The following is a 21,756-nucleotide window of genomic DNA, read 5'->3' on the forward strand; positions in this document are numbered from 1 at the left end:
TAAGTCTGCAAAGGGAATCCTGCCTTCACGACAGAAAGCCTCCTGCTGCCACCCTCGGGCTCGCTGACCCAGACGGCAGCAGCGCCCGCACAGCGCGGCACGCAGCCCAGCCCAGCCCGTCCTGCGGCCGCCCCCTGCCCCGCGCCGTCACGGCGGCGGCTCCGCCCAGCGGCCCGGCCCAGGCAGTCGTTGCAGCCCGAGTGAGCCCGGAACTCCTCTTCCCTCACGGCCGCGGACGGCTGCGTTCCGGCGGGACGGGAGTCGGCCTTCGCTGGGCTCCGCGCTCAGCCTTGCGGGCAGCTCTGGACGCAGGCGGAGCGGCCCACTCTTCCCCGCAGAGCAGGTGAGGCTGAGCGGGTTAGGTACTGAAAGGCTGCAGTGAGGTCACCCCTCAGCCGTCTTTTCCCCAGGCTGAACAAGCCCAATTCCCTCAGCCTGTCTTTGTTATGGACGTGCTCCAGCCCCCTGATCATCTTTGTGTCTCTCCTCTGGACCCTCTCCAACAGCTGTCTTTCTTGGACTGGTGACTCCAGACCTGCGCACAGTTGAAAGGTAAGGCGGGCCCCATAAGTGAAAGTAATAAGGCAAGAAGACTTCACAGTGACTGAGAATAAGGAGAGTGGAGGGGAATAGTTAGAGATAGTTTATAGAAGCAAGAATGTAGAGCTTGTTAGAAAATAAGGAATGGCAGACACTGTGACTGAGATAGTGAGGGGGATGAAGGCTGTAAAGGTAAGGGTTTGAGAACAGCCGGAGGACATTTGGCAGGGAGGTGATTGGATGGGCAAGAAGAAACCGGTCTGGGGGGATGTTCCCCGAAAGGTCAGAAGTTTACAGTGAAAATGGTCAGAAGCCTTCGCGAGGAAGATGACAGATCTTCATCCCGTGACCCTCTGGATTCCGGGAAAACTATTGATTATGTATTAGTTCATCCTATATCTGTAGCACGATTTTTCTAGACTGTGTGCAAGTTAGGCAGATCTATCCCCCTTGCACCCGGTGTCTGCCCCGCACTGAATAAACCATACATGCTTTATAACACTTTGTGTTATACAGTTTGATTCCACACGTCACAGTGACTTGCAGAATCAGACTCTATAACCACAAAGTAGTTATAAGAGCAGGTACGTTTAGTTCAGTGGTTCACATGCTGGATGCAGGAGGGAAGCTTTCTGCCTACCTTGCATACCAGGCAGCAGAAGCGTTACATATTTGTAAGCCAAGCTCATACATGTTCAATAAACTTCCTGGAATTCATCTACATATTCATAATTTTTCCAGGAATTCATTTCCATAAACTCCCTCCCCCTGGCGCGTGCATCCTGTGCAGTGAGGGTCCCTGCTGGTGGTGTTCGGGGATGAAGTTAGTTGTCTTCCACACTCTGGTTCTTCACCTCTGGCCCAGTTTGCACAATAAAACCGATTCTTGCTGACTATGTCCCAATACTTCCTCGTGTTTGTTCCTTTTTCTGCTAACTATGCAGATAAGAACTTATTTTTCTTGCTGCATTTTGCAAAAGCGCTTCTGTGAGTCTTAAGCAAGGGGTAGAATTGAACCCCCTCCCCACAAACAATCAACAGTGCTTCAGATGGGGTCTCACAAGGGCAGAATAGAGAGGGACACCTCCCTGTCCCTGCTGGCCGCCCCTCTTCTGATGGAGCCCAGGATACCATTTGCTTTCCGAACTACAAGAGCACACTGCTGGCTCATGTGAAGCTTTTCATCCATCAGTACCACAAGGTCCTCTCTGCAGGGCTGCTCTCAGGGACTACTCCTACCAAACTGTATAGACGCCTGCAGTTCCTCCAGACCAGGTGTCAAACCTTGCACTTTGCTGTGTTGAACCTCATTAGATTCACCTGGGCCCGTCTTTCAAGCCTGTTGAGGTCCCTCTGAACAGCATCTTTTTTTTCCACCGTGTCAACAGCACCACTCAGCTGGGTGTCAGCAGCAAACTTGCTGAGGGTGCACTCCATTCCATCGTTGATGTCATTGATAAAGGTGTTAAAAGAGCACCAGTTCCAAAACAGACCCCCGGGGGAAACCACTCATTATCAGCCTCCACCGAGACATAGCACCATTAATCACCACTTTCTGTCTGTGGCTTTCCCACCAGTTCCTTATCCATGGAGTGGTCCACCCATCAAATCCAAGTCCCTCCAATTTGGAGATAAGGATGTGGTAGGGGACCATGTCAAAGGCCTTGCTCAAGTCCAGGTAAATGATATTGGTTGCCTTCCCTTTGTCCACCAGTGCCATCACTTCATCATAGAAGGCCACCAGTGACAGCCTGACCTGATTTACTGCTCTGACACCCACCTGGAGGTTTAGGGATCCAAGGATCAGGGACGTGAGTATTAGAATCCTGGCTGCCAGTGGAGACTGAGGCAAAGAACTCATTCAGTACCTCAACCTATTCTTAGTCCATTGAAGCCAGTTCTCCTTTTACATTTGCCAGAGGAGGTAAACTGTAAAAGCTCCGTATATGTGGTTAAAGGATTATGAGTGAGAATGAGAGGTCTTTTATTTTGTTCAAATATGCTGTAATATCAGAATTTCCACCCCATGCCGCAGCAGAAAAAGAGTATTGGGGAATGTTGGTGGTTTTTGATTCATGGAGGTTAGCAGCTGCATGAAGTGCACACACAGCAGCCTCCCTATTTTTTTGGAGGTTAAGAACAATGTCTCATGACAGTTTATAATTGCAGAGTGAATGTTTGACGTACATTTCTCATCTGGGAGCCAGACTCTGGCTTTGCAGTTTGACACACAACATTTGGTTCCCTTTCTGTGGGTAATCTTAACACTGCTGCCTGAACTGCACGCTCCGGTTCCCAGAACTGAGTTGGATTGACACTGGCTCAACAAGTGTCTCACAGTACTCCCCCATCCTTTCTAAACCTCTAAAACCACAAAGGTAAGAAGCATAACTGCAGCTTGATCCACTTCTAATTGCAAGCTTGATCAGGGAATAATGTCAAAGTGATCATATATACATAATCAGTTAAAGATATAGCCTTAGAGAAGCTCCAAAGTAACCACGAGTCTCTTACGGAAGATCTGTATTGAGAAGGAGTCTTGATGTCAAGGTGCAAGGCATCTCTGTGCAGGTAATCCCTACTCAAGGGGAGATCCTGTCATGCAGGATGCTGCTGTGCAAGACAGCTTGAGGGACACTTGGGCTGTTGTCTGTGTTGGGGTAGTGACTGAATCTTTGCTGTGCTCTGTTTTTAGGCACACAATGCAAGTGCCCTCAGCTGTTAAGCTGAGTGTCAGTTATCAGTTCTTTCCGCCCCCCAGTTTGAGACAGCTTTGTGGTGATTCAGCTCTTTTAGCCAGAGTGTTACCAGTGCTGTTGCTGCTTGTGTTCCTGTGCAAGGCCTGCTGTGCCATCCCCCAGGCAGTGCCCTGCAGATGAGCTGTGGAGGGCTGGGCTGGTACAGGGACTGCTGCGTTCCCTCACAGCTCCCCTGCCATTTCTCTTGTCCCTGCAGGCTCCAGTTCAATTCTGCTTTCCAGCCATGATCATCTCGGCTGCAGGAGAGCAGCAGATGGCCACAGCACATCCATCTCAGGTAGGGGCTGGGGGAAGCAGGCAGGAGAGGCCGAGGGGCGAAGGATGTGAATGCAGGGGGAGAGGGAGGTGGCCTCAGCCAGTGTGTGCGTGCTGGGGCCAGAGAAGCGGCTGGGACGGGAGTTTGTGTCCTGTGTGAGCTGCTTCCCTGGGCCTTGGCTGTTCCCAGCAAGGAGCCTCTTTGCTTGCAGGAGCCCGTGAGCTTTGCGGAGGTGGCCGTGTCTTTCAGCAGGGAGGAGTGGGCGCTGCTGGACCCTGCGCAGCGAGCGCTGTACCGGGACGTGATGCTGGAGACGTACCAGTGCGTGGCCTCGCTGGGTGAGGGCTTTGCTGCCTTTCCTCCTCGTTAGGGCGCCTTTGGCTGTGCAGAATGAGCCTCTGCAGGCCGAGCCTAGAATAATTATCATGCACTTATTTCTTGACCATCACCACAATGACAGTAACAAAAGAAACACAGAGGAGCATGAGTTTTATGGGGTCTTATTGTGCTCAGCACTCTGATAAAAGCCCCTGAGTTAGTACTGGGAAGCAGGCATCAGCTGCTTCCTTCATTGCAGGGTGCTACCAGCAGCAGCAGCCAGACCACTCTCAAGTTATTACTTTAGCATTTATTGGCTCTCTATTCCATTCCCATAAACATTTTTGAAGCCTTGGGCATAGAGCAGTTTGGAAAAATTCAACAAATACATTCTAATGTCTATGTGGTTGCCCTGAGTCATTCAGGCCCTGATTGTGGCTTCAGTTTTGGAGGGACAGATAGTCGAGTTGCTGGAGAAGCAGCTGTACCAGAATCAAGTTAACACTCTTATGTTCCAATGTTTCTGTCTTTGAAGCTCCACATCCAGTCCCCAAATGCCTGCTGATCTCCCTGTGTGAAGGAGGGGATGATCCCTGGATCCCGGATGTGCGTAGCCCTGAGACTGTGCCAACAGACCTCAGCCCAGGTGAGGTGGTGGACGGAAGGAGGAGGCTGAGGCTGTAAACGCCTTGTGTGAATAGGCCATTTTTGGGTTCATGTGCTAATTCTTGGTTTCTTATGCAATCCATCAGGAGCTGTGATCACAGATTTTAAGGAGGATCTGCCCAAAACTAGCGTTGCCGAAAGGCAGTATAGTAGTGCATCTGTAAGGAAAGCAAGAAAGCATGCCCAGAGTGGCCTGGAGCAAGGAGATCACTTCAAGAAGCCACTGGGAAAGCATTCTGGAAGGAGAGCAAGGAACCATCTCAGCTTCAGCACAAGTCAGAAGGAGCCTGAAGACCCCAAGTGTAAGCAAGTGTGCCAGAAGAAAAAGCAGAAGTATTGCACTGAATCTGTGAAAAGCTTTAAAAGTTGTTCTGAGTTTGTTAACCACCAGTGTGTAAACTCAGAAAAACAACTGTATAAGTGCTCTGATTGTGGAAAGAGCTTCAAATGGAGAGCCAACCTTACGCGCCACAAGAGCATCCACATGGAAGAGAGACCCTATAAGTGTCTTGAGTGTGGAAAGAGTTTCAGAATCAGTTCTGACCTCATTCTTCACCAGCGCATTCACACAGGAGAGAGACCCTTTAGGTGCTCTGAGTGTGGGAAGAGCTTCAAAAGAAGTTCCCACCTCATCCACCACCAGCGCATCCACACAGGAGAGAGACCCTTTAGGTGCTCTGAGTGTGGGAAGAGCTTCAAACACAGTTCAAACCTCACAGTACACCAGCGCATCCACACTGGAGAGAAACCCTTTAAGTGTTCAGAGTGTTTGAAGAGCTTCAAAAGCAGTTCCCACCTCATCCAACACCAGCACGTCCACACAGGAGAGAGACCATACAAGTGCCCTGAATGTGGCAAGAGCTTCAAAAAGACTTCCCATGTCATTCTCCACCAGCGCATCCACACAGAGGAGAGACCCTTCAAGTGCTCTGAGTGTGGGAAGGGCTTTAGAAGCAGTTCAAATCTCAAATCCCATAAGCATGTGCACAGAGGAAACAGAAAGTAGACGTGTTTAAGAACAGAAGGTAGAAGGTTTAAACCAGCAGGCCGCTCAGCAGTCATTTTCTCACTCTTCTCTTTCCCTCTGTGATGGAGGAGAGAACAAAAGAAAAACCCATGAAGTAGAACTTACAGGTTTAGATGAAGTTTTCACTTAGATAAAGGATAAATGTCATGACAGTGTGCATATATATATGAACTGTATAACAACTGACATGCTGGGAACTGCTCTGGTTTCTGCCAGAGGCTCCAAGTGGAGCCATTCTCCCCAGCTGCTGTGTGGAGTGAATTTCTTACATCTTGTCCTGTCTGCACTGGCCCAAGGGCTACTGCATGAGCTATTGCCTGTTTAATTTGTTCAAAGTCTGCTGCTGCTCAGGACCCTGCGTGAAATCGTTCTTCTTCCAGGTCCCAAGATAGAGAGGGTTTGCAGTCAGACTGTAATCCAGAAGATGCATTCTTTGGAAATCCACAGCAGCTAAGAACGCTTGTGTTTCCTTTTTGCTGGTTGGAGGAGGCAGAGCAGTTCTTGTACTTGTTCAGCAAGTATCCAAGGTGGCCTTGCAAAACCAACTGGTGCTAGACATATTGCTGTCAAAAGAACACAGGGTGCGAGGGCTGTTGAACTTGAACTGAAGGAGAATGCTGTGTCACCATCTGCCGTGCCACCACTGGCATAAGTGAGGCCCATCAAGACACGAAGGAAATCACCAGAAGGACTGGAGAGCTTTTTCAGGCAATGCAGCCAAAAGACTGCTTTGATGGACTGATCCATGGCCATGGATCACATCACTGCTGAAATCACTGGGATGCAGGGGGTGGGGGAAATGGCTTGTGAAGATCAATCTTACAATGTGGTGTGGGTTTTTTGTTTGTAATGGTAGGCCTTCTCACCTCTCTTCCTCTTCACCTGCTAACCGCTCTGTACAGATCACCATTATTGAAGGAGACCGCAGAATGTTTGAGCCATGGAGTGGTGTTTGGGGTGAGATGTTAAGAGTCTGTTAGCGTGAGCCGGAACAATGCCCTGAGAGACAATTAAGTAGCAGGGAAGGGCCAGGTGTCCCTTCCCTTAATTGGACTGATGTGTCAGCCACTCTTGGAAGAGTTCAGAACAACAGTCCTGAAATGGTTGAGTTTCAGGAGGGGGCCTGGTGTGACTTCCTTAGTTTTGATGTAGTCCAGTGTCTAGGACCGGAGGCAGCTCCAATTCCAAATAGGGGCAGATGGGATCTGTCTTTTTCCTTTGGTATTATAACTAGGTGCTGGGGGGGAGGTCAGGTTTGCCCTACCTCTGCTGCTGGCCCTGCTTCTAGATGCTGCTGCTTCCATTCTTTACCATGTGGAGCATCTCCGTCAGCACAGAATCACACACAGAATCACAGAATCACCCGGGTTGGAAGGGACCTCAAGGATCATGTAGTTCCAACCCCCCTGCCTAGCAGGGCCACCGAACACACACATTCAGATCAGGTTGCCCAGGACCCCGTCCAACCTGGCCTTGAACACGTCCAAGGACAGGGCATCCACAACCTCCCTGGGAAGCCCGTTCCAGGGCCTAACCACTCTCCTTGTAAAGAACTTCCCCCTAACATCCAACCTCAATCTTCCCTCCTTCAACTTGGATCCATTTCCCCTCGTCCTGCTGTTGTCAGCCCTTTGGAAGAGTTTACTCCCCTCCTGGGTGTAGGTTCCCTTCAGGTATTGATAGGCTGCACTGAGGTCACCCCGCAGCCTTCTCTTCTCCAGGCTGAACAAGCCCAACTCCCTCAGCCTGTCCTCATAGGGGAGGTGCTCCAGCCCCCTGATCATCTTAGTCGCCCTCCTCTGGACCCTTTCCAAGATCTCTCTGTCTTTCTTGTACTGAGGGCTCCACACCTGGACACAGGACTCCAGAAGAGGCCTCACAAGAGCCAAGTAGAGAGGGACAATCACCTCCCTCTCCCTGCTGACCACCCCTCTCCTGATGGAGCCCAGGATCCCATTTGCCTTTCGAGCTGCCAGAGCGCACTGCTGGCTCATGTTCAGTCTCTCGTCCATCAGGACCCCCAGGTCCTTCTCTGCCGAGCTGCTCTCAAGGCCCACTCCTCCCAGCCTGTACGGGTGCCTGGGGTTCTTCCGGCCCAAATGCAAAACCTTGCACTTTGCCGTGTTGAACCTCATTAGGTTCACCCGAGCCCAGCTTTCCAGCCTGTCGAGGTCCCTCTGAATGGCACCCCTTCCTTCCACCGTATCAACCGCACCACTCAGCTTGGTGTCGTCAGCAAACTTGCTGAGGGTGCACGCAATTCCCTCATCGATGTCATTAACAAAGATGTTAAAGAGCACCGGTCCCAAGACAGACCCTTGGGGGACACCACTTGTTACCGGCCTCCACCTGGACATAGAGCCATTGACCACCCTCTGTCTGCGGCCTTTCAACCAATTGCTTATCCATCGGGTCGTCCACCCATCAAATCCACTTCCCTCCAATTTGGAGATGAGGATGTGGTGGGGGACCATGTCAAAGGCCTTGCTCAGGTCCGGGTAAATGACATCGGTCGCCTTCCCTTCGTCCACCAATGTCGTCACTCCACGCTTGGTGCTGGATCCAGGATTGATGATCTGCCTAGCCCTTCTAATTTCTCTTCTTCCTTTTCATTATTTTTTTTCTCCTCTTATTGTTTTTACTACCTCAAGGCATACTTGAAGTTCCTGTAAACAATACAGCTTAGACAGATAGAAGTGTGAGAGGGTGGAAAGGTAGGATAAATGTTTTGTAGAAATCTGCTAATAAAGTTGATGTTGTTTTCCACCTGTGTGTGAATCTTGAGTGTTGGTTCGCCTTCGTCTAACTGGAAGGGTTGTGAATGTGGTCACCTGTCTCGCTCCAATTTATAGGAGGGAGAGGAGGTTCTTTTATTATGTATATACCTGGCGTGAGATTAAGAAGCAACGGTTCAAATGTTGGTCCGACCAGTTTATTACAAATGTTAATTAGGGAGATGGGGAAGGGGAGGACGGACACTATTACGAATTAGGGTGATGGGGAAGGGAAGGAGGGCAATAGGAAAGATGGGAAAGAAGAAGCAAGGAGTCTTTATAGGAAGCAAGAGGGAGATAGTCACCACCATGGATCCAGCGAGGTTCGTAGTTCAGTCTTTGGTCCTCAATAGCAGTGGGTCGTCAGGCATTGTTGTCTGTTGCCAACGACGACGAAACACAACGGTGATGATGGCCCCTTTTCAATGGTTTCAAAGTGGTGAAGTCAGGTGTCTTTGGAGTGACAGCTCAAATCCAAAGTGGTGGAGTCAGCTCTCCTTGGAGTGGCAGCTTCTGGCTCTGGGATCTCAGCAGAAACTCCTTTGTTCCCATCTTCCGGGCCTTGCCAGCAGATAAGAGGGAGCAGGGGTGCCCATCTGCATCCTGTTTCTCACAGAACACGATGGTATCGTTCCCCAATTTTCCCACACCTAGCTGGAGCTGTTTAGTCACAGGCCAGATCTTCTGCCAGTAAACACTCCTGAGCATTCTCATCCGCTCTTCTACAGAGCAAGCAGCTCTGGGGGAAGGGGCTTTCAAATGTTCCCAAAGCGATATCCATTGTCACACTGTTAGCACCTATTAGTAGCCTCCTCAACAAATCATTCAGAGTCTTATCACAAGAAATACCTCAGGAAGCAAGCTTTGAGCCAAAAAAACAGAGAAGGATTCTCACATCACCTCGGCCATCATGTGCATGGAGTGACAGTGTTGAATGAACAACAGAAAGAGCACTTCTGGAAAAGGACCTTAGAAGTCCTTTTGGTACAAGCTGACAGATCAGGCCTTGCCTCAAAGGGTACTAATTACCAAGCTCTTCTTTCCCGCTCTTCTTGGAAACTGGTATGTTTGCCAGCTTCCAATCAACTGGGACCTGTTGAGATTCCCAGGACCCCTGGATAATCCCCACAGGCCATACATTTACCTGGCTGCAAGCGGAGCAGCACGTTCCACAAAGGTTCATAGTCAGTTGCTCCCATTTAGCCAGGTTTCACTCCGTGAGTCCATTTACCTTCCCTTCCACACGAACTCTAGAAGAAATCTCTGCTCAGAGCAGCTGGACTTCTGCCCCGCTTCTTGTCTTGCAACACATTGAAATTGCCTGCACCTGTGCTCTTATGAGATGACTCTTAACAAGTGACCAGTGCACTGCTCCAGTGCAGACGGACCACAGTGCCTAGTGGAAGTGATGCTGTTCCAGACACATCCCTTAATTCCATCAAGAATAATTAATTGGTATCATCCTCCTGGCTGGCTGGCTTACGCTAGATTCCCGCTTTATCAGTCCCTTAATCAGTGCCCAGAGGCTCTTCACCACATCACAGCCAAGTGTAAGCTCCACGCAGAGGTCACATGGGACACAGAGGACACAGGCTTCTGCTGGGCGTATGCAACTGTGGGTTAAATCTGATGGGAGAAAGCTCTCCCTCCATCCCTCCATCCCTCCATCCCTCCATCCCTCCATCCCTCCATCCCTCCCTCCATGCCCACCTGTATGAACGTCCAGCCCTAGACTGGCACCCCCCTCCTTCACACCCCCATCTGAAATGTTCCTGCTCCAGCAGTTAAACTGATTTTTATGGCAGTAAATGTAGAAAACCTTCATTTTCATTTTCTTTTTAGAGAAAACCTGCTCAACAATTCTGAGAATATGGTGATGTAAAATGAAAACACAGAAGAGTGAGAATGTTTTTTGGGGGAATCTAAAAGGAAAGAGGAGACACATGAGTGATGCCACTGGACAAGAATTAATTGGTTGCAGTTAAAATGTAAATCATCCCGGCTGTTGGCTGGGCTGCTGCCTCCTGCTGCTGGGGACCCCCACGCCTCCCCCATGCATTTCCCCTGGAGCTGTGAGTTCCTGCAAGCCCCAGGGCCCTGCTGTACCTCTCCAGCACCAGACCAGGCCTCTGCTTCCTGGGATGGAGGAAGCAGAGCTCCTCAGGACTGCAATCATCATCTCCTTGCAGCTTGCTGAGGGGTCAGGGAGCCTTTAGAGGACATGGGCAAGCTCCTGCAGGCTTCACTAGCTCACCAAAATCAACCTCCACTTCCTGCCAACCGCATTCCAAGCACAGCAGCTTTAGCTGAGCGCAACAAATGTGACGGCCCTGCTGCAGGAGGTCTCAGACACACCTTGCCAAGGTCAAAGCAAAAACTTTCAAGCTCTAAAGGGATCACTTGCAAGGCAAGCACGCCCTGGAGAGCACTCTGATATCTCTGTGCTGTGGGGATGAGCTGCTGGTGCACCCTGCGGGTTTGCATTGCTTTCTGTTCCTGCCATCTCCTGAAACTTTGGACGATGTGTTTAGGAATAACAAGCTCAGCTTTTTGTAGCTATACTGGAGACAACCAAGACTTCATGTCACACAGCTACTCTGAGTTCCTGATTAAAGCATTCGAGAAAAGCAATTGAACCAATGTGCAGCACATTGGGTTAGGAAGGATGATGGTGTTGTGTGAAAGAAATGCCTTTCCAAAAGCAAGCCGTGGGCTGGAAGATGCACCCAAACCAAACCCTGCTTGCACCTTTCCCTCTCCTCATTCCACATGCTGACATTTATTTTCAGAACAAAAAACAAGACCACAGTGAAGAAAGCTTCAGAACAACTCAGCTACTTTATTCACCCCCTTCTCGTTCCTCTACAGATGATTCTCAGAATACCTCCAAGAGCCACGTTACTGCTCTCCTGACCCCTCTAAGATTCATCAGTGCACTCACAAATTACTGAGAGCAACACATGCACACAGACACACAGAACATCCCTGCACAGCTGCTTCTCCTTAGGAAACAGCATCAAAAAGCTGCTGGCAGGCAGAGCAGAAGTGAGGCGTGGTGAGAGAACTGTGTTGGGTAGCAAGGAAAGGCCATCTGAAGCTCCCTGGTTAAGTGCCCTGTGCAGAGGGTGCCAGTGATGCCATCTCCGTTGCAAACTCCTCCTGTGTTGGCACCGAAACCAAACCCTCCAAAAAGCATTGGGGTCTCCATCATCCTGGGCTTTCCAGCATCCCCAAGGTCTCTCTGCTGGTGTTTTTCCCAGGAGAAACGAGGTGCCAGCCCTGAGAGAAACTCTTCCTGCACCAGAGACACTTGCAGGGCCACCATCTCATTGGAATGGGCAATGTTTAATGAGGATTGAGCTCTGGATGAAGCTCTTCCTGAAGTGCAGGCATTCCTATGGTCTCTGCTACAGGCCAATCACTCTCACCTCTGTCTCTGGAAAGGTGATGGAACAGTTTGTCCTGGATGCCATCTCCAGATAACTGGAAGAAAATGATGTTATCAGGAGTAGTCAGCATGGGTTCACCAGGGGGAAGTCATGTTTGACCAACCTGGTAGCCTTCTATGATGTTGTCACTGGGTGGGTGGATGGGGGGAGAGCAGTGGATGTAGTCTACCTTGATTTCAGCAAGGCCTTTGATACTGTCCCCCACGACATCCTTATAACAAAGCTGAGGAAGTGTGGGATAGATGAGTGGACAGTGAAGTGGGTTGAGAACTGGCTGACTGGCAGAGCGCAGAGGGTTGTCGTTGGCGGTGCAGAGTCCGGTTGGAGGCCTGTAACCAGCGGTGTTCCTCAGGGGTCTGTGCTGGGTCCGGTCTTGTTCAACATCTTCATCAATGACCTTGATGAGGGGATAGTGGCCACCCTCAGCAAGTTTGCTGATGACACGAAGTTGGGAGGATTGGCTGACAGCCTGAAGGCTGTGCTGTCATTCAGCAAGACCTGGACAGGCTGGAGAGCTGGGCAGAGAAAAACCGGATGAGGTTTAACAAAAGCAAGTGTAGAGTCTTGCATCTGGGGAGGAATAATTGCATGCACCAGTACAGGTTGGGGGATGAGCTGCTGCAGGGGAGCTCTGCGGAAAGGGACCTGGGTGTCCTGGTGGATGACAGGTTGCCATGAGCCAGCAGTGTGCCCTTGTGGCGAAAAAGGCCAATGGCATCCTGGGGTGCATTAAAAAGAGCGTGGCCAGCAGGTCGAGGGAGGTGATCCTCCCCCTCTACTCTGCCCTGGTAAGACCTCACCTGGAGCACTGCGTCCAGTTCTGGGCTCCCCAGTACAAAACAGACAGGGATCTCTTGGAAAGAGTCCAGCGGAGGGCCACAAAGATGGTGAAGGGCCTGGAGCATCTCTGCTATGAGGAAAGGCTGAGTGAACTGGGTCTGTTCAGCCTTGAGAAAAGAAGACTGAGAGGGGACCTGATCCAGGTCTATAAATATCTAAGGTGTGGGGGGCAGAATGGCGAGGCTGGACTCTTTTCAGCAGTGTGTGGAGACAGGACAAGGGGAAATGGCCAGAAACTGCAGCATAGGAAGTTCTGCACAAATGTACACAAGACCTTCTTTAGGTGAGGTGACGGAGCATGGGAACAGGCTGCCCAGGGAGGTGGTGGAGTCTCCTGCTCTGGAGATGTTCAAGACCCACCTGGACACCTACTTGTGCGACCTGGTTGTAGGGAACCTGCTTTGGCAGGGGGGTTGGACTCGATGATCCCTGGAGGTCCCTTCCAACCCCTACAATTCTGTGATTCTGTGATTCTGTAGATCCCAGGGTGCTTGATCAGGTAGGAGCTTTAATTGACAATCTTCCCACACATGGAACATTTGTAGTACTTCTTCCACGAGTGCCATCTCATGAAACTCTGCGCTCTGCACAAAGCCCTTCTCACACTTGAGGCATTTCTAAGGCTTCCTGCCACATGAACTCACTGGTGCAGGCACGGATTGGACTTCACCCAAGTGCAGACACTCTGGTACCTCAGCAGGTTCGAGCTGTGCCCAAAGCTCTTCTTGCAGGCTGCACATCTGTAGGGTTCCTCACGTGGATCCACCGGTGTGTGATGAGCTCCCAGCTGTGGACAGACCTCTTCCTGCAGTCACGGCACTCACTGGGACTCTCCTCTTGGGTTGGTTCTCTGGCATCTACTGAGAGTTGAGCTCCAGATGAAGCTCTTCCCACACTGCCTGCAGACAGGATTTCTTCCTTCCTGGTGACATATTGGCCTAGCTGAGGTTTCCTTTGGGTCCTCACCTGCTGCCCCACAGCAGATGGGTTTCTACAGGGGAGATCAGAGGTGACTCTCCTTGCACACAGCCCTGTCAGAAACGGGCCACCTGGCAGAGGTGTAACAATCCCACTCTGGATTCTCCTTTGCATGGCCATTCAACACAGCAACTGCAGTTGTAAGAGAGCAATATGCATAATTCCCATGCAAAGAAGGAGAAAGAGGAGTTAGGCTGCAGAGCTTGTCCTCAAGTGATTTGTAAGGTTCATCACCACACAAAGCCACAGGTGCTGACCAGGCTGGGGCTCTGGCTGAAGCTCGTCCCACATTTACATCTATGGAGGCTCTGTATCTTTTGTGGCTCTGCTGGTAGGTAACAAGGCTGGAACTGCTTTTGAAGGTTCCCTGTATCTTGGGATGCTTCTACAGCCTCTGTGCTCTGTGGATGTGCTTGTGGATGTTGAGATTAGATCTGCGTTTGAAGCTCTTCTCACACTCAGAGCACCTGTAGGGTCTCTCCCCCATATGGATGCGCTGGTGCTGTTTCAATTCAGAACTGCTTTTGAATCTCCTCCCACACTCAGGACACTGAAAGGGTCTCTCCTCTGTGTGGATGCATTGGTGCTGCTTCAGTTGACAACTGCTTTTGAAGCTCTTCCCACACTCAGAGCACTTGTAGGGTCTCTCTCCTGTGTGGATGCGTTGGTGGAAGGTAAGGTGGCAACTCCTTGTGTAGCTCTTCCCACACTCAGAGCGCTTGTATGGACTCATTGCTGAGTGTATGCACTGGTGGTTAACGATGCTGGAATCTATTTTTATGTTTTCCCACACTGAGTGCATGGATTGTGATTTTTCTGCTGGCTCACATCCTTGCTCCTGGGTTCTTCAGGCTCCTTTTGACCTACGTTGAAGTCCAATGGGCTCCTCCCTGTCTTTCCCAGACCCTTTCCCAGTGGCTCCATGATCTGCTCACCCTGACCTTGCTCCAGGCCTCCTTGGACATCCCTTCTGATTTCTTCCACACAGACACCACCCCACCGCCTTTCGGCCACACCACTTTCCTGCAGGTCCTCCAGCATATCTACAATCCCAGTTCCTGCTGGATGACAGGAAATCCAGAAATAGCACACAGTGCCCAAAATAAAACACAGACAGAGATGGCTCTTCCAGACCCAACCTCCTCCTTCCCTCCACCACCTCACCTGGGCTGAGGTCTCCTGGCACGGCCTCAGGGCTACGCACATCTGGGATCCAGGGCTCTTCGCCTCCTTCAAGCAGGGAGATCAGCACGGGTTTGGAGGCTGAAAGTGGAGCTTCAATGAGAGAAACAGGGGAGATGAGAGCATTTCCATCATTCAGGCACAGTGCCTGTTCAACAGCTCCACTCTGTGTCCCCTCCCCAAGGAGAAACCATACTTTGGGCCTGAATGACACTGGGACCACAGCTTCCTTTGGAGCAAAGAATGCTTTTACAACTCTGAAAATTGTGAAGGGATATTTTCTTTAAAATTAACTTGTGAACAGTTTGTTTATTTTCTGACAATATATCAATGACCAAGGCATCAAAATGTCTATGGCAACTGAATGCAAAATCCTACATTGTAAAGAAGCACGCAGGCAGTCATCTGTTAGCTGGAGCTGGTGACACCATGCTGTGCACCAACACAAGGGCTGGTTTACTCCCTCCTGGCTGATGCCTGCTTGCCAGCACTGACTCTGGGGCGTTTATGAGTCTGCTGTGCAGACAAAGCATACCTGAAAGTCATGCTTGTCAGTATTTCCTTTGTTGCTGTTGCAGTTATTAATATGTAACTGCATGGCAATTATTCTAGGCCTGGCCTGCAGAGGCTCATTCTGCACAGCCAAAGGCGCCCTAACGAGGAGGAAAGGCAGCAAAGCCCTCACCCAGCGAGGCCACGCACTGGTACGTCTCCAGCATCACGTCCCGGTACAGCGCTCGCTGCGCAGGGTCCAGCAGCGCCCACTCCTCCCTGCTGAAAGACACGGCCACCTCCGCAAAGCTCACGGGCTCCTGCAAGCAAAGAGGCTCCTTGCTGGGAACAGCCAAGGCCCAGGGAAGCAGCTCACACAGGACACAAACTCCCATCCCAGCTGCTTCTCTGGCCCCAGCACGCACACGCTGGCTGAGGCCACCTCCCTCTCCCCTTGCATTCACATCCCTCGCCCCTCGGCCTCTCCTGCCTGCTTCCCCCAGCCCCTACCTGAGATGCATGTGCTGTGGCCATCTTCTGCTCTCCTGCAGCTGAAATGATCACGGCTGGGAGGCAGAAGTTGAACTGGAGCCTGCAGGGACAAGAGAAATGGCAGGGGAGCTGTGAGGGAACGCAGCAGTCCCTGTCCCAGCCCAGCCCTCCACAGCCCATCTGCAGGGCACTGCCTGGGGGATGGCACAGCAGGCCTTGCACAGGAACACAAGCAGCAACAGCACTGGCAATGCTCTGGTTGAAGCTGATTACAAATCACAAAGCTGACTCCAACTGGGTGGCACAAAGAACTGACACCCGGTTCAACAGCTGAGGGTACATGGACTGTGTGCTTAAAGACAATGCATAGCAAGGAGGCAGTCATCTTACCCCTAAATATCTTACCCCTAAAGGAGCAGCCCAAATGCCCTTCAAGCTCTCCTGCACAGCAATGGGCTGCACAACGGGATCTCCCCTCAAATAGGGATGTCTCTCAAGGTCACACCTCTACAGATATCCCTCTCATCTTGACATCAAGAGATCTGAAGGTAATCACAGAATCATAGAATGCCTGGGTTGAAAAGAACTACAATGACGATCCAGTTTCAAGCCCCTGCTACGTGCAGGGTCTCCATCCACCAGACCAGGCTCTCCTGAACTACATCCAGCCTGGCCTCAAATGCATCCAGCAATTGGGCATCCATAGCCTCTATGGGGAACCTCTCCCAGTGCGTCACCACCCTCTGAGTGCAAACCTTCCTCCTAATATCTAATCTAAATCTCCTGTCTCGCTTTATAACCCTTCCCCAGTTCAGTCTCTGTCCACACACTTCAACAGTTGTTCCCTCTAGTTCATGCTTTTCTTTCAGGTACCGGTCAGTCACAAAGAGGTTTCCCACCACCCTTCTCTTCTCCAAGCCCAAAAAGCCCAGTATCCTCATTGCAGTTCACCCTGCTGGGCAGAGCTGAACTTTCGGCTGCCACTATTTCAGCCTCTGCCCGCCTGGCAGCTCAGGGCCTGAAGGCTCGCGCTGGATGCGTGCCAGCTGCAGCCATCCGCACCAGGAATGCCTCGGCGGCGGCATCTCCCTGCTCCCCACCAGGGGGCGCCGCTTCCCATTCCGCTCCGCACGCACACCGCGCTCACTTCAGGGCACGGTTCTGAGCACGTTGCGCCCTTTGCACGAGGCAGCCTGGGCTGCACTTTACTGATGTGCTGCTCGGGCGCGTTCTCAACATATGCTCCTGTCAGCCCTCAGGCTGTCAGCTTTTCATCTTCTATTACACATCTCAGTGCCAGGGCTGGCGCAGATACTGGACATGCTCAGTGCCCGCAGCTGTGCACTTAAAGTATGGGCAGCTGCGGGGGCAGCCAGAACAAAAGCCTTGGGAGGGGTTTGCGTAAGTCCATCTGGTGTATCAGCCAAGCGATAAGCGCATAAAAGGTACAGCTGCAAGGGCTGCTAGAGGCAGATGTTGCCTGCTGGGTCCATGAAGGGAAACTGCGGGCTGACAGGGAGGGGAGAGGAAAATCCCCCTTTGGGGGCTTCACATTCAGACATTCAAATGGAGGCATCGGGGAGTTGAAAGCTTACATCAATCCATGCGTGCAGAGCAGCAGAGCAAGGTCATCTTGTGACTCCCGTGGCCCAGAGGGAGAAACGCAGTCCTGGATGTGCTGTGTCACAGAGAGCCAATAGGGCAGCAGAGCACACTGAGCTCTGCTCACTTCCTCGCTGTCCCAGCTGTAACCCTGGCTGCTACCCTCGGAGTCCTTTCTTGCTTCCTTTCCCCAGCACATTCGCACAGTCTTGTGCTCACACATCCCCATCTTGCTGTCCTGCAGTTCCTTTAACAGGGTGCACAACCCTCGGGAGCAAGGTTCCACTTGGGGAGGTATCTCGAGAATTCCGAAAACCTCACAGGTAAAATCTTGCAAGGCACCCTGAGAGTGAGGCTATAATGTGCTCGGGAGTGGAAGCTCTGAAATGCTTTGGAAAAATCATCACTACAAAAATGTATCTGGAGGCAGTTGGAGTTAACTGCCAGGAAGGGGCCTGCTAGGATCATGTGACAAGTAAACGTCCAAACTGGTTTTTCATTGTCATAACCTTTGTGATTGTTAAGTGTTTCTGTTATAAAATGATTGCCTGTGGAATTCCACATACAATACAAGTGCTGTTGTTGCTGGGACATTGGTTATAGCTCTTGCCCAGGGAATTCAGTGTTCCCGTGCCATGGGGAAGTAGGCAGAGTCCATTACCCAGCAAGGGAGACTTCATAAGGCTGTTATGTGTGGTGTGAATGCTGACTATTGGATGCAAGGTGTGAGTGGTGTGAATGTGGGAATCGAGTCTAATTGGCTGTTTGTTTAACCCTGTATTTGCTATCAGAGGCTTGACCTGTAGTAGTGTCCAGGGATTACAGTGGAATAGAGGAAAGTGGCGTTTCGGTTGGCGTTGTGGACTGGGCTTTAAAGAGGAATATGCATGTGCTCACACTAACATTCTACCTATAAGGTGTGGACTTTGGGAACAATAAGGAATCAATGAAATTGAGTATGGGGGAGCAAGGGAAAGGAAGTTCCCAAGCAAATTCCACTTCAGATACTGCTGGGGAGCCTGAGAGTGCTGTGAGCAAGAGAACTTCAAATAATAATAGCAATCCAGGATAGTTGGAAGATGGTGACCATTTAGCAGTTCATCTTGTCTGTGCCAAGGCAGGAGAAGAGAAGCTGCAAGCGACCAAACTTCATCTGCAGAGACCTGGGAAACTGGATATCCCAGTGATAGCATGGGAAGCCTTAAGGGAGGGAAGCAAAGAGCAGGGTTGTAGGACCGAGAGATCTCCAGAGGAGGAGCAGAAAGGGGGAGCTGGACAGGCCCAGGAGGGTTTGTACTCCTTGAAAAGAAAAACAGTGCAATAAGACGCCCTGGATTTGTAAAGTGCAAGAACAGTAAAGGTTGGAGAAAGATTAACTATACGGCGTCCTCGGACGGCAGTGTCCGTGCCTTACCTTCGAGCCAAGACTCGGGTCGGTCCGCTTCTCCGTGGCTCCGTTTCTGCTCCTTTCCGCCCGTCGAACAGAATGGCAGGGAGAACCCTCCCTAAAGAGGCAGCTGGACTTCCCCGAAAGGCAGATGTTGTGCCCTCCGGGAGCCCGTTAGAAAAGGGCTGGAGGGATCCTTCCTGCTCTGCGGATCAAAAGCTCCGGGACACTATGACAACGGCACGCTGAATTCACGACTCCTCAGCTTCGCAACGGCACGATTTGGCACTCACGACTCGGTTGCGGCATTCGCACTGAAGCGCTCCGCCGAGGATGCACTCGCTACCCGAGAAACCGGGTTCTCCCCGGCGGCCCGTTAGAGCTTTCAGCCGCGGTCTACTCTTCCTCGCGCGTCGAGAACGGGCGACTGACGTCGGCTGCTTTTCCCCGAGTGCTGGGCTCGTCTCCGAGCGTCGGAAAGGAGCGCCTTTGACTTCGCCAAGCGTACGTATATGCATAATGCACCACACCGGCTTCGGAAGGTAGTGTCCGTGCCTTACCTTCAAGCAACAACTCGTGTCGGTCCGCTTCTCCGTGGCTCCGTTTCTGCTCCTTTCCGCCCGTCGAACAGAGAGGCAGCGAGAACCCTCCCTAAAGAGTCAGTTGGATTTCCCCGAGAGGCAGATGTTGTGCCCTCCGGGAGCCCGTTCGTAAAGGGCTGAAGGGATCCTTCCTGCTCTGCGGATCAAAAGTTCCGGGACACTATGACAGCGGCACGCTGAATTCACCCCTCCTCGGCGTCGGAACGGCACGAATTCGCTCTCACGACGCGGATGCGGCATTCGCACTGAAGCGCTCCGCCGAGGATGCACTTGCTGCCCGAGAAACCGGGTTCTCCCCGGCTGCCGCTTCCAGCCTTGAGCCGCGGTTTACTCTTCCTCGCTCGCCATGAACGGGCGACTGACGTCGGCTGCTTTTCCCCGAGTGCTGGGCTCGTCTCCGAGCGTCCGAAAGGAGCGCCTTTGACTTCGCCAAGCGTACGTATATGCATAATGCACTAAGCCGGCCTCGGAAGGTAGTGTCCGTGCCTGACCTTCAAGCAACAACTCGTGTCGGTCCGCTTCTCCGTGGCTCCGTTTCTGCTCCTTTCCGCCCGTCGAACAGAATGGCAGGGAGAACCCTCCCTAAAGAGGCAGCTGGACTTCCCCGAGAGGCAGATATTGCGCCCTCCGGGAGCTCGTTCGTAAAGGACTGGATGGATCCTTCCTGCTCTGCGGATCAAAAGCTCCGGGACACTATGACAGCGGCACGCTGAATTCACCCCTACTCAGCTTCGCAACGGCACGATTAGGCACTCACGACTCGGTTGCGGCATTCGCACTGAAGCGCTCTGTCGAGGATGCACTCGCTGCCCGAGAAACTGGGTTCTCCCCGGCTGCCGCTTCCAGCTTTGAGCCGCGGTCTACTCTTCCTCGCGCGCCGAGAAGGGGCGACTGACGTCGGCTGCTTTTCCCCGAGTGCTGGGCTCGTCTCCGAGCGTCGGAAAGGAGCGCCTTTGACTTCGCCAAGCGTACGTATATGCAGCCTGCACTAAGCCGGCCTCGGAAGGTAGTGTCCGTCTTTTACCTTCGAGCCAAGACTCGGGCAGGTCCGCTTCTCCGTGGCTCCGTTTCTGCTCCTTTCCGCCCGTCGAACAGAATGGCAGGGAGAACCCTCCCTAAAGAGGCAGCTGGACTTCCCCGAGAGGCAGATATTGTGCCCTCCGGGAGCTCGTTCGTAAAGGACTGGAGGGATCCTTCCTGCTCTGCGAATCAAAACCTCAGTGGCACTATGACAGCTGCACGCTGAATTCACCCCTCCTCAGCTTCGCAAAGGCACGATTTGGAACTCACGACTCGGTTGCGGCATTCGCACTGAAGCGCTCCGCCGAGGATGCACTCGCTGCCCGAGAAACCGGGTTCTCCCCGGCTGCCGCTTCCAGCCTTGAGCCGCGGTCTACTCTTCCTCGCGCGCCGAGAACGGGCGACTGACGTCGGCTGCTTTTCCCCGAGTGCTGGGCTCGTCTCCGAGCGTCGGAAAGGAGCGCCTTTGACTTCGCCAAGCGTACGTATATGCAGCCTGCACTAAGCCGGCCTCGGAAGGTAGTGTCCGTGCCTGACCTTCAAGCAACAACTCGTGTCGGTCCGCTTCTCCGTGGCTCCGTTTCTGCTCCTTTCCGCCCGTCGAACAGAATGGCAGGGAGAACCCTCCCTAAAGAGGCAGCTGGACTTCCCCGAAAGGCAGATGTTATGCCCTCCGGGAGCCCGTTCGTAAAGGGCTGGAGCAATCCTTCCTGCTCTGCGGATCAAAAGCTCCGGGACACTGTGACAGCGGCACGCTGAATTCGCCCCATCTCCGCGTCGGAACGGCACGATTTGGCACTCACGACTCGGTTGCGGCATTCGCACTGAAGCGCTCCGCCGAGGATGCACTCGCTGCCCGAGAAACCGGGTTCTCCCCGGCTGCAGCTTAGAGCCTTTAGCCGCGGTCTACTCTTCCTCGCGCGCCGAGAAGGGGCGACTGACGTCGGCTGCTTTTCCCCGAGTGCTGGGCTCGCCTCCGAGCGTCGGAAAGGAGCGCCTTTGACTTCGCCAAGCGTACGTATATGCAGCCTGCACTAAGCCGGCTTCGGAAGGTAGTGTCCGTGCCTTGCCTTCAAGCAACAACTCGTGTCGGTCCGCTTCTCCGTGGCTCCGTTTCTGCTCCTTTCCGCCCGTCGAACAGAATGGCAGCGAGAACCCTCCCTAAAGAGGCAGCTGGACTTCCCCGAGAGGCACATGTTGTGACCTCCGGGAGCTCGTTCGTAAAGGACTGGATGGATCCTTCCTGCTCTGCGGATCAAAAGCTCCGGGACACTATGACAGCTGCACGCTGAATTCACCCCTACTCAGCTTCGCAAAGGCACGATTTGGCACTCACGACTCGGTTGCGGCATTCGCACTGAAGCGCTCCGCC

At 52.3% G+C, this 21,756-nt stretch overlaps 2 protein-coding genes across 8 annotated transcripts in view; one reads left to right on the plus strand and one right to left on the minus strand.

The window, feature by feature from the left end:
* LOC128091941 (zinc finger protein 664-like) overlaps positions 1 to 6,496 on the plus strand; it is a 54,340-nt gene extending 47,844 nt beyond the window's left edge. For 2 of the 5 annotated variants that reach the window (XM_052705376.1, XM_052705375.1), the window contains exons 2-5: positions 3,496 to 3,576; positions 3,767 to 3,893; positions 4,409 to 4,519; positions 4,626 to 6,496. In XM_052705376.1, the coding sequence (XP_052561336.1) occupies positions 3,523 to 3,576; positions 3,767 to 3,893; positions 4,409 to 4,519; positions 4,626 to 5,545 (1,212 nt within the window). In that variant the 5' untranslated portion in view covers positions 3,496 to 3,522 and the 3' untranslated portion in view covers positions 5,546 to 6,496. Of the gene's footprint in view, positions 1 to 174; positions 344 to 434; positions 553 to 3,495; positions 3,577 to 3,766; positions 3,894 to 4,408; positions 4,520 to 4,625 lie in introns of those variants that run through there. The other 3 variants (XM_052705378.1, XM_052705377.1, XM_052705374.1) reach the window with 3 other exon arrangements.
* LOC128091935 (zinc finger protein 383-like) overlaps positions 1 to 16,087 on the minus strand; it is a 240,547-nt gene extending 224,460 nt beyond the window's left edge. For 2 of the 3 annotated variants that reach the window (XM_052705360.1, XM_052705361.1), the window contains exons 1-2: positions 15,792 to 16,082; positions 15,475 to 15,601 (exon numbers count right to left, since the gene is read on the minus strand). In XM_052705360.1, the coding sequence (XP_052561320.1) occupies positions 15,475 to 15,601; positions 15,792 to 15,953 (289 nt within the window). In that variant the 5' untranslated portion in view covers positions 15,954 to 16,082. Of the gene's footprint in view, positions 1 to 14,548; positions 14,669 to 14,771; positions 14,883 to 15,474; positions 15,602 to 15,791 lie in introns of all 3 variants that reach the window. The other variant, XM_052705362.1, reaches the window with a different exon arrangement.
* Between the last annotated feature and the right edge of the window lie 5,669 nt (positions 16,088 to 21,756).

The sequence above is a fragment of the Tympanuchus pallidicinctus genome, unplaced genomic scaffold, assembly GCF_026119805.1.
Source record: "Tympanuchus pallidicinctus isolate F22 unplaced genomic scaffold, pur_lepc_1.0 scaffold56, whole genome shotgun sequence".
NCBI classification, from domain to species: Eukaryota; Metazoa; Chordata; class Aves; order Galliformes; family Phasianidae; genus Tympanuchus; species Tympanuchus pallidicinctus.